We start from the raw sequence: 14,675 nt of genomic DNA, 5'->3' as shown, positions 1-14,675 counted from the left end.
TGTAAAAAAATTTGTACAGTAAAAAGTTCAAATAGTGCTTGATATATATTTTTAATACATTTTATTATATTTTTAAACTTTAAAAACGATCTCCTGAAAAATACAGTTTTTTTAAAAATATATGACGTTGTTGAAAGGAGTGAGCGATATGTGTGTCAACACTGGCGGCAGCCGCTTGACGCATATCATATTTTCCACAAAATAAAATTGTTAAAGCCCAAATAAAGATTTCCGTTACTATAATTTTAATTTTTTAATTAATTAAAAAAAAAAACAAACATAAAATAAAATTGTATGATTAATTTTGCGCCACTCTAAATTTGTGTACTGCAGTTGTTTAGTTCACAAGTGTCTAATTAAAAAATGATAACATTTTCTCATAGAGTATTAATTTTGTGCCACCCTGTATATCGTCGAGAGAGAAATAAAACGACTTGGGAAACAACAAACAAACAATTTTGTTATGTTTTGTTTATATATATTTTTTACAGATCGCACTCTTCAATAGCAATCTGTATATACAAACATGTAAATGTTCCTTTGTTCAAAATCTTATATCTTTTTAAGAAATTCACCTACTGCTCAAAATTTCGGCACAAGGCTTAAAATTTCAAGAGCATGTATTTATTTGTCACAAGTGAAAACAGTATTGAAAATAAATATCAAGCCACTTACTGAACTTTTTACTGTGCAACATATCTTTTTAGTTAAACCTGAAGGTTTTTTGTCCTTTTGAAAAATATTTAGTACATTTAAATATAATTAAACAGTACCTTTTCTTCAAAATGCAAAAAACCACTCTTTCTGCCCTGTAGCGGGTGAATATTAAGTTAAAAATATGCCTCTTTTGCTGGGATATAGTACATTTTCTGGGCATTCCGAACACATACACAACTGAAAATTGACGATTTTTGATATATGACGTTGTTAAAAGGAGTGAGCGATGTGTTCGCAGTTTATACTTTAGTTTTGGTTGCACTTAAAAATTTCACAGTATAATTTATATTTTAAGCAATAACTTTTTCATCAATTGAAATCAATTTAACAAAACAAGTTTTCCTATTATTTTTAACATCTCAACATAGATGCATAATAATATGGAAATCTGGGCATTTACGGGGATTACGACCGTCATAGGCTGGTTTAAGTGATCACTTTACACACGTGTAACATTCACCGATCCTACCCATGATTGACAACCATACTACTCAAATTCTTGGAGCTTCTATATACATGGTTCGATTTCGAAACATAGTACTTGAATCACAAGAATTTCACTAGAAACATCCATTGCTGTATATAGTAAATTTGCGATTTCTGATTTTTGAGCGACTTGTGTTTTATGATTATATTTTAAACTTCGAGAACATTTCGTTAAATTTCATATTTCTTACCTTTGCCGACAGTTCGTCCACTTCTTTTTCCACCGCTTTCTCCGTTTGCTTTCTGACCTGGTGACCTCTGAAGGACGCCTGGATCTTGGTCGCAGCATGGCACAGCTCTGCATAAAAGAAAAGAAAGAAATAATTAATAAAAAACTCCGAATATGAGGAAAAGGTAATACTAAATAACTTGATTTTTTATTTTTATTTACTTAATATAGTTACAACATATTGAGTGTGTCCAAATACTTGTTCACAAATCTGTATCATCTCCAATTATAGGAGTATTTTTTTAAAATTATTTTTAACATCCCATCAAAGATGAAGAAGAATATGGAAGTCTGGGCATTTACGGGGCTGACGACCGTCAACCAGCCTATGGTTTAAGTGATCACTTTACACACGTGTAACATTCACCAATTCTACCTTTTATTGACAACCACACTATTCAAATTCTTGGAAGTTCTATATACATGAACCAATTTTGAAACATTGTTCTTGAATCACTAGAACTTCACTAGAGACATCTATTGGTGAGATGATTAGATTCTTCCATATTTTCCTTCATCTTTGATGAGATGTCAAAAACTAATATGAAATTAATTCCTGTAATTGGAGATAATCCAGATTTTGTGAATAAGTATTTGGACACACTCAAAATGTTGTAGAAAAAGAATAACAATTTTTTTATTTAGTTTATTTTTAATGACTTTGTGGATAATGGAAGCAGGTTGTATAAATGACAGTATATACACAAAGTTTTTTTGACTAAAAGAGGTAGATGTTAGTTTTTGTTTACCATCTATGTAGGATTGAGAAAAGCTTTTATGTATGAGAGATCCTTTTATTCGGTTGCAAGATACGAACTCCGAATTATTTTGACATACTGGGTAACGCCTAAATACATGATTTTAATTTTCTTAAAATATATTTTCTGAAGCATAACAGGCAAGCATCTTCGAGATAGAATCAGAAATGCCAGGATCAGGGAAATATGCGAGATTGAAGATGTCGTTAGGCGGGGAAGGCAACGAAGGAGACTATGGTATGCGCATGTGAGGAGAATGGAACCATCCAGACTCCCCCACATCGCACTGTACGGCCAACCCCATGGTAGACGACTCCCGGGCAGACCACCAAAGAGATGGGTCGATAGCTGGGAATCGACGTCGCAGGAGGCTAATCCATCTTAAAAACAGGCCACAATGCCTATAAGAAGAAGAAGAAGAAGTAGCTTGTAATTTGTCTAGATTTTTACTAACAACGTTACGAATGTATCTTTATAAAGTGCTCCGTCAGGTTTTTAGCGTGTTTGTGTAGTAAATAGTCTTGGAATCACCTACAATTTTTTACTTTCATTATAATATACTTCTTTACCTCTCGACAACTCCATTTTTTAGGTGACTATCGCACCTGGTCACTTTTAAGGATGAAATATTTTCAGTCAGGCTGAGATTAATGAACTTCCCCGTAAATCCCCCACCAACCACCTTCCAGAGCTTCCGGTTACAGGAAATATTCGTTGCCAATACCGGAAGTCTACCTTCGGAGTTCAGGAAGAATTATTAACCATAATTAATGCTCAAATCCAAATGATATTTATGAGAATATAAATACACATACATTTATATTGTATATATATATATATATATATATATATATATATATATATATATATATATATATATATATATATATATATATACATATATATATATATACATATATATATATATACATATATATATATATATAAATATGTATATAAAAATAAATATATATATATACATATATATATATATATATATATATATATATATATATATATATATATATATATATATATATATATATATATATATATATTTATATATATATATATATATGTATATATATATATATATACATATATATATATAAATTTATATATATATATATATTTATATATATATATATATATATATATATATATATATATATATATATATACATATATATATATATACATATATATATATATAAATATGTATATAAAAATAAATATATATATATACATATATATATATATATATATATATATATATATATATATATATATATATATATATATATATATATATATATATATATATATATATATAAATATATATATATATATATATTTATATATATATATATATACATATGTATATATATATATATATATATATATATACACACATATATATATATATATATATATATATATATATATATATATTTTTTTTTTTTTTTTTTTTTATTTTATTGGAAGGAAGAACAACAGTTACAATATATGATACATACAGAATACAAAAAATAAAATCATGAGTACCAATTATAGTTCTTCACAACTATACATAAGAGAGGTCTATATAAAGGAAGAGACATGAGACAAGGATAGGATAAAGAGAAAAGGAGATGGCAGTGATAGGAAGGAAAGAAAAGGAAAGGACAGGGAATAGAATTACTTTTTTAGGTTTATAAGATTTCGAACAATTTAGCTTTAAATTTTAAAAGATTGGAGTAGAACATATCAAGGTCGGTACAACATTCATTAAATTTTCCACAACTTCGATAAATAAAGGAATTTTTTGTATAGTTCTTTGTTGGTGCTGGATTATAAAAGGTATGACTATGTCTATTGATTCTAATTGGACAGTGAAAAGGTATCTGCGCAAGAAGATAAGGGCTCTCAGTCATATTATTTATAACTTTATACAAAAAACATAAATCTGATATATTCCTACGTTTACTAAGTGAAGATAATTTATGGAAGGCTAAAGATTCTTCATAAGAGTTGAAACTTAAATGAAGCTTACCATCCATCATTTTTAGAAATTTATTTTGAATACGATCAAGTTGAGCTATATATATAGCGTACTGAGGGTTCCAAACGACTGAGGCGAATTCGAGGTGACTACGAACATAAGCGTTATATAAAGTTACAAGAGATGATGTATTTTTAAATGGTTTAGTGGTTCGAAAAATAAAACCTAAGTTTCTGTAGGCCTTATTAACGCAGGCTTCAATATGTGAAGAAAACAAAAGTTTCTCGTCCATTATGACACCAAGGTCTCTTAATTCAGTTTTCCTGGTCAGCCGACTATTGTTAATTTCATAATCAAATATAATTTTATTTTTTTTTCTTGAGAACGTAATGCTAAAACATTTATTGACATTCAGAAAAAGCTGATTAAGATTACAATAAGACACTAGATTATCGAGATCGTTTTGCAATCTGGAACAATCGTCTAAAGACTTGACTCGTATAAATAACTTGGTATCGTCAGCAAACATGAGAAAATTTTGATTGATATATTTGTTAATATCGTTTGTGTATATTAAAAATAATAATGGGCCCAGGTGGGATCCTTGGGGAACCCCAGAAGGAATCATAATGTAATTAGAAGTAAATCCTAGAACCGCTACCGCTTGGCTTCTATTTTCAACATAAGAAATGAGCCATCTAAGAAGATCACCATGAATACCCATTTCGCGAATCTTACGAATCAAGACATTGTGATTTATTTTGTCGAAGGCCTTGGCAAAATCAGTATATATGGCGTCCACCTGGTAGCCCTCTTCCATGGCCGATAGTATGAAATGATTGAACTCAAGCAAATTTGACTCAATCGATCTGCCTCTTAAGAATCCGTGTTGGTTCAATATAATGTCATTTCTTATTACTGGGTTGATTTTATCCGTGACAATTTTTTCCATAGTTTTTCCAAAAAGTGGAAGTTTGGATATCGGTCTATAATTACTGATATCGGATCGGTCACCACCTTTGTGGATAGGAGTAATGAGTGCTCTCTTCCACACGGAGGGAAAACATCCCTCTCTAAAAGATTGTGTATACAACTTGGAGAGCGGAATGGAAAGTTCCACAGCACAATGTTTAATAAGCAAAGGGTGAATACTGTCTGAACCAGGACCCTTATTTACATCAATATTACTAAGGTATTTAAGGACAGTAGGTCGATCAAAGTCAATTATATTCAATGAAGTGCTTGTTTCGTTATCATTAGTTTGAGGAGGCGCCATACATGATGTACTGCCAGAAGGTACAAAAACGGACTTAAAATAATCGTTAAATTGATTTGATATGGATAAACCGTCACAGGAAGATACATTGTTTAAATGCATTGACGACGGTAGATTAGAGTTGTTACATCTTTTGTATTTAGAAAATGACCACAAAATTTTTGGGTTTGTTTTCAAGGTTTCTTCCACACTTTCAATATATTTTTCGTAACATATTTTATGAACGGTTTTTTGACGAGATCTTAAGAGGGAAAAAGTTTGAAAATCTTCAACTTGTTTAAATTTCTTCCATTTTTTATGGAATTTAGATTTTTCTTTCAATATCTTTATTAGGGCTTTGCTGTACCAAGGGGGGTATTGATTAGGGCTAAAAACTATTTTTTTAGGGACACGTAATTCAATTATATTATAAATAATGTTATAGAATTTATCCGTAGAATCATTTACGTTCATATCATGGAATTCAAGATCCCAATTTACTTGAGCGAGGTCCTCTTTCATTTTGGAATAATCAGCCTTGTGGAATAGCTGGACTTCTCTTGCGTTTGGCTTCAGACATCTTGTGGGATTCAAGAATGAAAGTTGAAAGTCAATTATTAGAGATTTGTGGTGGCTGTCTTCGGGAACAATCGGATGCGTGCAATGAGATGTAAGGCAGTGGATAAAATTAGTCATAACGAGATCTAAAATCCTATTAAGTCTGTTGCGTTCATTATTAAATTGTAGTAAACCGTGTAAAGCTAAGAATTCCACAAGTAGTCTACTAGTATCCGAATCATAATTTGTAGGTGAGAGTGAATTACTACCCTCATCCAAAATCCAGTCAATTTTAGGTAGGTTATAGTCACCTAGCAAAAGAAGAATATCATAAGGTTTGTCAGAAAGTGCAGTTTCTACACTGTTGAGATGCGCTACAAGACTTGAGGTATAATTACGTCCCTGAGGGTGATATGAACAGCAAATGTGGATTTTTTTATTGGAGTTAATATCAAATGAAACCCAAATATCTTCAGCTGCGGAATTCCAGACAACGTTTGATGTTGCGTTGAGTCTATTGTGAGTTGCGATTAGAACACCACCACCAAGTTTACAATTAAGATTAGCGTAGTCACGATCTCTTCTAAATACACAATATCTTGAATCAAAGAGTTCGCTATTATGAATACCATCCAATAACCAAGTTTCCGTGAAACATATAACATCATAATCACTATTCAAAATATTTAGTTGGCATTCGTGAGTTTTCCCTCGAAGCCCGCGTGAATTTTGATAGTAAATTTTTAGGTCACTCGCGCCTGTGAAGAAAAGCAAGGTAAATACAAAACAATAATATACGCAAAGTCGATGAAATCTTTGACGCTGGAAATGTAAAATATTGATGAATTAGGTGAGTAATTCCATTTTGACTCTATATCAAAACAGAATAACTTTACAGAAATAAATTTAGTTGTGAAAAGAATGAGACTGAGCACCCAAATTAACATTAAAATAAGTGTAATGATAAAAAGTAAATGGGTTGCAGGGTGTAAGAAAGGGAAGCTTGTGTGAGAGGGAAGGAAGTGTATAGGATAGATAGGAATTTGCGATGCTATTACAATAATTGAGGCGAATAGTAATACATAATAAAAAGCTATTAAAAAGAAATACAGAAATTTAGTGATCACGAAATATTTTTTTAATTTCGTCTTCGGAAGATATTTTAAAAAATGGAGAAGTGTCGTTCTTTCTTGCAAATACTTCACCATTTTTTTCCCAAATATACTTAAAATTTGCTTTTTGAGCTGCATCCCTGCACCTCCTCAACAACTGTTTATTGAAGAGGGTAAGATGATTATTTATATAAATTTTGCCAGAACCTGGGAGCCCCAGTTCGGCGTAAGATAGGCCCTTTTTTTTACGGCTTGAAGTGACCAGTTGATATTTCGTTTTCGATTCTTTAATTCTAACGATCAAGTTTTTAGGCTTACTTGAGGGTTGGAATTTTCTCACTCGGTGTGAAGACTCAATATCAGAAGCTTTGACTTCAATATTTAATGCGCCGCATATTTTGAATGCGATTTCCATCGGATCCTCTTTGGTTGATTCTGGGAACCCGGATATTTCTATATTGTTAGAACGCAGAAATTGTTCCCGACGATTCTCATCCCGTTCTATACGTGATAATCTGGCGTCACATCTTTCTTCAACGTGGGCCAATCTTGCTTTAAGTTCTTGGTTTTCAAACTCGACGGCTGAGATTCTATCGCTGACTTCCGTTACCTTCGTTAGTATATCCATATACATTTGTTGAAAGATATTAATTTTGTTTAAAATGTCTTCCCTATTTCTCTCCGCCATCTCGGCCATCTTCTGGACTTCCAATTGGAGGACAGATATAGCGTTGCTTATCTCAGCCGATAATGGCTGCGGAGACTGGGGAGCTGAGGATGCTGGAGAGCCTTTTTCTGAGATCTTTAATTTAGAAATTTTGGGTGGCATTTTAATTTTCAATTTGCTTGCGAGTATTTATTTATTTAATTACGAATATATATATATTTTTTAAATTTCTTATTTACAATTGTATGTCAAATACTTGAAAGCAGTTAGGTTAAGAGTGGAAATAATCGGGGGGTATGTATGAGGAGATGAATGAACGTAGAAGAGGCGAATAATGTTCGCAAAGACAGAGTGGCGCGGCGTTCTATTATCTCTGCCTACTCCTGCGTGAAGCGGCGTGATGGTTAGATAGTAACAAAGATGCTAGCTGTCAAACTCGGTAATGCTGCCATCTGTAGTCGGCTAGTCCAAGCTAACTGTAACCCTCGTAACTATAGACATTTCACTTTATACTAGTGACCTCTGTATGTAAGTAGAGAAAGCACTTATCTGTCAATTTAATGTCCGTAATAATAACAGTATTTTAAAAACAGTTTTTTACCGTTGATAAAGGTTCCTTTCTTTTACTAACACTTGCACTTAAGAATCACACATAGCCGTCACGAAATATTCACACGTTTGATCGTTTTGTTCTAATTAAATGATGGGGAAACATAAACTTTACACAGGTATTTATTTGCTACTTATCCAATAATTGTCACAATTATATATATATATATACATATATATATATATATATATATACATATATATATATAAATTTATATATATATATATTTATATATATATATATATATATATATATATATATATATATATATATATATATATATATACATACATACATATATGTAATAAAAAATTAAACACTTGCATGATACCACTGATTGAATTTTTTTGCGGCTTTGTGATATATTAATTTTTAGGGTTGTACCCACACAAGCATCTTCGTTTGGATGAAATACATGAAAAATACTGCTTTTTTCATGGACCTATATTTTTAGCTTTTATACCAACTCACTTAAAACTGCACTGTTGTAATAAAAATGACATTATAAGAGTCAACACTATACAATTTTGTTGAATGATTGACATATAAAACCCCTGCGGGGGGTGGTAAGATAAATATATATATATATATATATATATATATATATATATATATATATATATATATATATATATATATATATATATATATATATATATATATATATATATATATATATATATATTTATATATATATATATATATATATATATATATATATATATATATATATATATATATATTTATATATATATATATATATATATATATATATATATATATATATATATATATATATATATATATATATATATATATATATATATATATATATATATATATATATATATATATATATATATATATATATATATATATATATATATATATATATATATATATATATATATATATATATATATATATATATATATATATATATATATATATATATATATATATATATATATATATATATATATATATATATATATATACTTTTTTAATGTAAATATTTACCTTTTCGATAATTTTCTCGATCATAGACATTTTTTGTTAGATCCCTAAAATGTCACTAAATTTTCAAAAGTTTTAGCCTTAAACAAAAAGATTTTGGTAAATTTAAATATCAATTTAGATACCAAAAATTCCAACTGAGCAGTGCGACGAAATTTTCTGAAAAAAATCCACTTTTATCCATATCCGGCGAGATCCAGGATCAAAAAGCGTCTATTTGTTGAAAAGATTTTCAGGAATTCTGATTTAGAAGAAATTTCAGGTTTTCACGAATTATTAAGGTTTCATGGAAATTTTCCCTGAACGACGACAAACAGCTTAAAAGAAGCTTAGGCCCTTTTCAGTACCACTGAAAAACGTACTTTTTGATCGGTAGAGATTTATGGGGAGAGATGTATAAAGTGGACGGTATATGGGATGGTTTTGAATTAAAATAATTCAGAAATCGGAGACTGGATGGCACTTTTAAATATTATATTTATTTTGAAGACATAATTTTTTCCTAAAAAAATGTATGTTACTGAATTTAATTCAAGGTTTAATACTTCTTTGAAGAACATTTAATACCGTAAATCCTAAGTTACATTTAATATCGTAATTATTATATGTGTCGGTTAGCACGCTATGTTACCGTACTGGAGGTCTCGGGTTCGATTCCAAGAGGGGGGGTCAAATAAGCATAAGGGATTTTTTCAAGATAATATTTATTCAATATTACACTGGACTGGTACCTGAAGCGGAGGACTGATCACCTTTCCTTCATGAATTAGAGATCAAGATAACACTACGTTTATATGGTGCAGTGCCCTAAGCACCATTTGGCGCAGATAAGGGTTAGAAGAATATTATATTTATCGAAATGAAGCAAATGCATCATCCCGTTCCGAAAACTATTTTTCTCTATTTTTTATTAAATGGATATATTCCTTGAAAAAGAAACATGTCTTATAATAAAATTTTAATAAGAAAAGATGACTTTATTTTGTTTTATGCATGCAGAAGGATACATTGTTGCATTGAGTAATAAATTAAAAATGAATATCTCAATTTTTCTTGTTCCTGACTATATCTCAGCTTATTGTCCTTGTAGACTGCTGTGGTCAGCTCTCCTCTTCCTCAGGTTATATCGCTCACTCCTTTCAAGAACATCATAAATTAAAAATCGACAATTTTCAATTGTGCATGTTTTCGGAATGCCCATAAAATGTACTGTTTCTCAGCAAAAGCGGCATATTTCTAACTTAATATTAATTGTATTGTATATATATATTTTTAATGTATTAAATATTTTTCAAACGGAGAAAAAACCTTCTGGCTTTACCTAAAAAGATCTGTTGCACAGTCAAAATTTTAATATTAATAAGTGGTTTGATATTTATTTTTAATACATTGTGTTACATTTTCAAACTTTAAAAACGTTCTCCTGAAAAATCAATTTTTTTTTATTTATGATGTTCTATATATATATATATATATATATATATATATATATATATATATATATATATATATATATATATATGTCCTTCTATCTTGAATAACGTCACCTAACGTCATTTACCATTGAATATCTGAATGTGTAAATTTAAAGAAATTTTTTTTTTAAATAATGTATGTGTTACTTATATTACAATATATTTTAAAAATTACTTTTTACGTCATTAATTAAATGTCAAAATTATGTTACTGAAAAATAAATCGGGGTGTAAAAATTTCCTTTGAAGAGTACTCAGTTGAATTTAATGGTGAAAATATTACATTTATCGAAATGAAACAACATATAATGTTTGTCTTTCAATGTTTAAGCATTCATATAATGTGGGGGTGGATTTATACCCAGGGGCGGTTTGAAATCAAACAAATAATATTTCATACATGTATAGGTACTTCATCAAGAATATTAATTAGCTTTTCAGTAAACAAGAGGATATTATCAAATTCAAATATATGAGAATGAAAATGACATTTGTATATCAACCCTTCTGTTGATATTTGTACGAGTATATGTATTAAACCAGCCGACCTTTATTTCATGTGTTTATTTATATATATATATATATATATATATATATAAATTTCAATGGAGTTCTACAAATTCAACGCCGAATCTATAGAATATAAAAACATGATTAATTTTGATTTTAAATCTGTTTGTAAACTGCAGCTGTCTAGTTTACAAGTGCCAACGCCATTTATAAATAAATAAATAAATAAATAAATATATATTTATATATATATATAAATATATATATATATATATATATATATATATATATATATATATATATATATATATATATATATATATATATATATATATATATATATATATATATATATATATATATATATATATATATATATATATATATATATATATATATATATATATATATATATATATATATATATATATATATATATATATATATATATATATATATATATATATATATATATATATATATATATATATATATATATATATATATATATATATATATATATATATATTTATATATACACCAGGATATAATACTTTTACTACCATCACGCCGTTTCCCTGCAGGGGTAGGTTTAGCGGATGGAACGCTAACTCTTCTGTCCTGAAATACACTCCTTGCTGCCTTCGCATCTATGCATCTAGTCATACAAGCCCTCCGATTACGCAGACACCATAATCCCTGTAAATAAATACCTAGATTTCTATATTCTTCTTTTTCTAGAAGTGTAAAAATACCTAAGTATTATTTGAAATACGACATAAAATATTGATCAAATCCTATGAATCGAGTGAAATGTTAGGGATTTAAAATCATCCTTTTAGATAGGGGTGGGTTTAAATTATTGCAAGCACAACTCTAATAAAAGCCTCCTTATTTTGATAAGGGTTGAAAAATGAGCGTTAAATACAGCCTGCCTGCAATTTTGTCGAGTCCACAGATTTTTGAAACTCGTATGAATATGAAATTTACAGACATTTGACGTGAGCTAATTTGGTACGAAAAACTGTGTTCATTTTTTACCTTTATCACAGAAATAATTTTAATTGAATAAACATTGTATTCAAATTAAAATATGTCATATTTAATTCATTTACTTTGTAGTCAGGTTAGTCAGTAATTTATGAAGCTGATGTGCTTGGCAATAGAAGTAAAGGAAGACCGATAGGGAAGAAGCCTATATCCAGCAGTTGAGAAATTCTTCTTCTTCTCTTTATATCTCCTCATTACTGAGTGTTGTGACCCTTGTGGAAGCAATGACTCTTCTCCAGTTATCCCTTGACTGCGCTGCACGTAGCTGCGCTGCAACCACCGAGGTGCCTGCTGCTGCCTTAACTCCATCGGTCCATCGTGTGGGGATCTTCCTCTCCCTCTCTTCCCCTCCAGGCTGCCGATCATAGCCAGTCGTTCCGAGCTATCCTCATTGCCACGTATAATAATGTATATTACAGATAAAGTTGAGGTAAAAGCAGGTACACTGCTGTCTTATTTCGATCGGTGATCTTCATCTCTCTCTTTTCATTGAAGAACAGAGTGTTATGTTATCTTACGAGTACTTTCGTATTATTTGTATTATGTTCTTATTCAATATGTATTATACTCTGTACTTTCATTGTCGAATTAGCCACTATTGACAATTACAATATTGTATCAAATTTCCTTATCAATACATCTGTTTTCAAGTCAGTACATGTGTACTACGCATGGTCAAGCAGTGAACTATGTCCAGACAGAATTATCTTATTTGTATAATTGTGCTAACTATGTTAAGTACTTGGGAGTGTACGCGACTGAAAATGGCAGCCTTCAAAAGGAACTGGGAGTGCGATTAGGACTCGCAGGGTCCGCATTTAACAGTATGAAGGCTGCCTAGAGATCGGATTTACACTCGGTGAAGACCAAATGCTGCCTATACAATGCCTGCATTGCTCCTGTTCTCTTATACGGCTGTGAAACATGGCACCTTACAAGGGCCCAGAGCAGCCGTGTACTGAGCTTCGAGAACAGGTGTCTGCGGAGAATTTTAGGCGTGCGGTGGTTTGACTTTGTGAGGAATGAAGAGATAAGGCGTAGGACGCAGCAAATCTTGGTCACAACTGTCGTCAAGAAAAGGCGATTCAGTTGGCTTGGCCATGTACTCCGCATGCCTCCTGAGAGCCTTAATCAAGCTTGCCTCTTTACAAGGCATCAGGTTCGTGCCGCCCAGGACGACCACTGCTGACAATTCGTCGGCAGTTCTCGTCAGAACTTCGGGACGCGGATCTGACTTGGGAGTATGCAAGGGAGCTGGCAGCCGACAGAAAAGCCTATAGACAGTTTGTGGACTCCATTTGCTCCACCTATGGAGCGGATATGGTTTAATAATATAATAATATGTTCAGACTTTATCTTATTTCTATTTGTATAAAATCGCAATATTAAGGCCAGCAAGCCCTATAAGAAGAGAGAACTCTACGGTAGTCACTAAAAGCATAACCTCATTATTTTCGTATTGGAATTAAATGTTATTTTGAGAAGAAGTTTACATTTTTATTATTTACGTCCACCTAGCACCTAACAAGAGAAAGAAGGTTTTCAGCTTGTTTTGTATCTCGTTTTACACAGTTCATTGGTACCAGGACTCCATTTTGTTTTGCCGGTGTAGCTTTCCCTAAAAGGGCATTTCAAAGCTCAAAGCTTGGTCTATTGGTTCAATTATAAATTTACATCAGCTTTTGTGGAATAATACTAATCAGGTCGTCGTCACAAAAGCAAAAGGCTTTCCTTTAGGCGCTAAGCCTCCCTAATCCGCGGACAATACAACCTTTGCTGCATAAACAATAGGGGTACAGAACCTCATAAAACTACCCCTATTTTACACAGGGGTAGACTTAACGCTAAGACACTTTTGGTGTAAATTTTAATCTCTCTATAATACCAAACCGGCCATTTCTGGTAACCGTACACATATTTCGCAAATAATCGCATTTAAAGTAAAATTACTCTTAACCCTTGGTCGGCCAACTTTGTTACATTCTTTGTATTATTTTGATGTTGTAATTAATGTGGCTATATTGGAGACACATTGTGACAAAAATATTTTTTATTTAGCATCGACCCGTTTACTTTTATGCCCTTAAATGGATTATACAAGTATGACTTATAAAATTTGCGTAGTGTGGTTGCCAATCATGGGTTAAATGGTGAATGTAGCACTTGTTTTAACCCTTTGAAGACAAAATAAAAAAATTCACTTAACACATTTTTATTTCTAGAAATTATTTACAAATAAGTGTATACAGC

The 14,675-nt window shown here is 30.6% G+C and overlaps 1 protein-coding gene across 1 annotated transcript in view; it reads right to left on the bottom strand.

The window, feature by feature from the left end:
* igl (IQ calmodulin-binding domain containing protein igloo) overlaps positions 1-14,675 on the bottom strand; it is a 152,919-nt gene that overhangs the window by 34,048 nt on the left and 104,196 nt on the right. Inside the window, exon 4 of the mRNA XM_088271919.1 lies at positions 1,395-1,501. Coding sequence (XP_088128045.1) covers positions 1,395-1,501 — 107 coding nt within the window. The remainder of the gene's footprint in view (positions 1-1,394; positions 1,502-14,675) is intronic.

Source organism: Brachycentrus maculatus, unplaced genomic scaffold, assembly GCF_059751285.1.
Source record: "Brachycentrus maculatus isolate JH-2025_06_01 unplaced genomic scaffold, ASM5975128v1 h1tg000470l, whole genome shotgun sequence".
In the NCBI taxonomy this organism is placed as follows: domain Eukaryota; kingdom Metazoa; phylum Arthropoda; class Insecta; order Trichoptera; family Brachycentridae; genus Brachycentrus; species Brachycentrus maculatus.
This window is presented reverse-complemented; position numbering and strand designations above follow the sequence as displayed.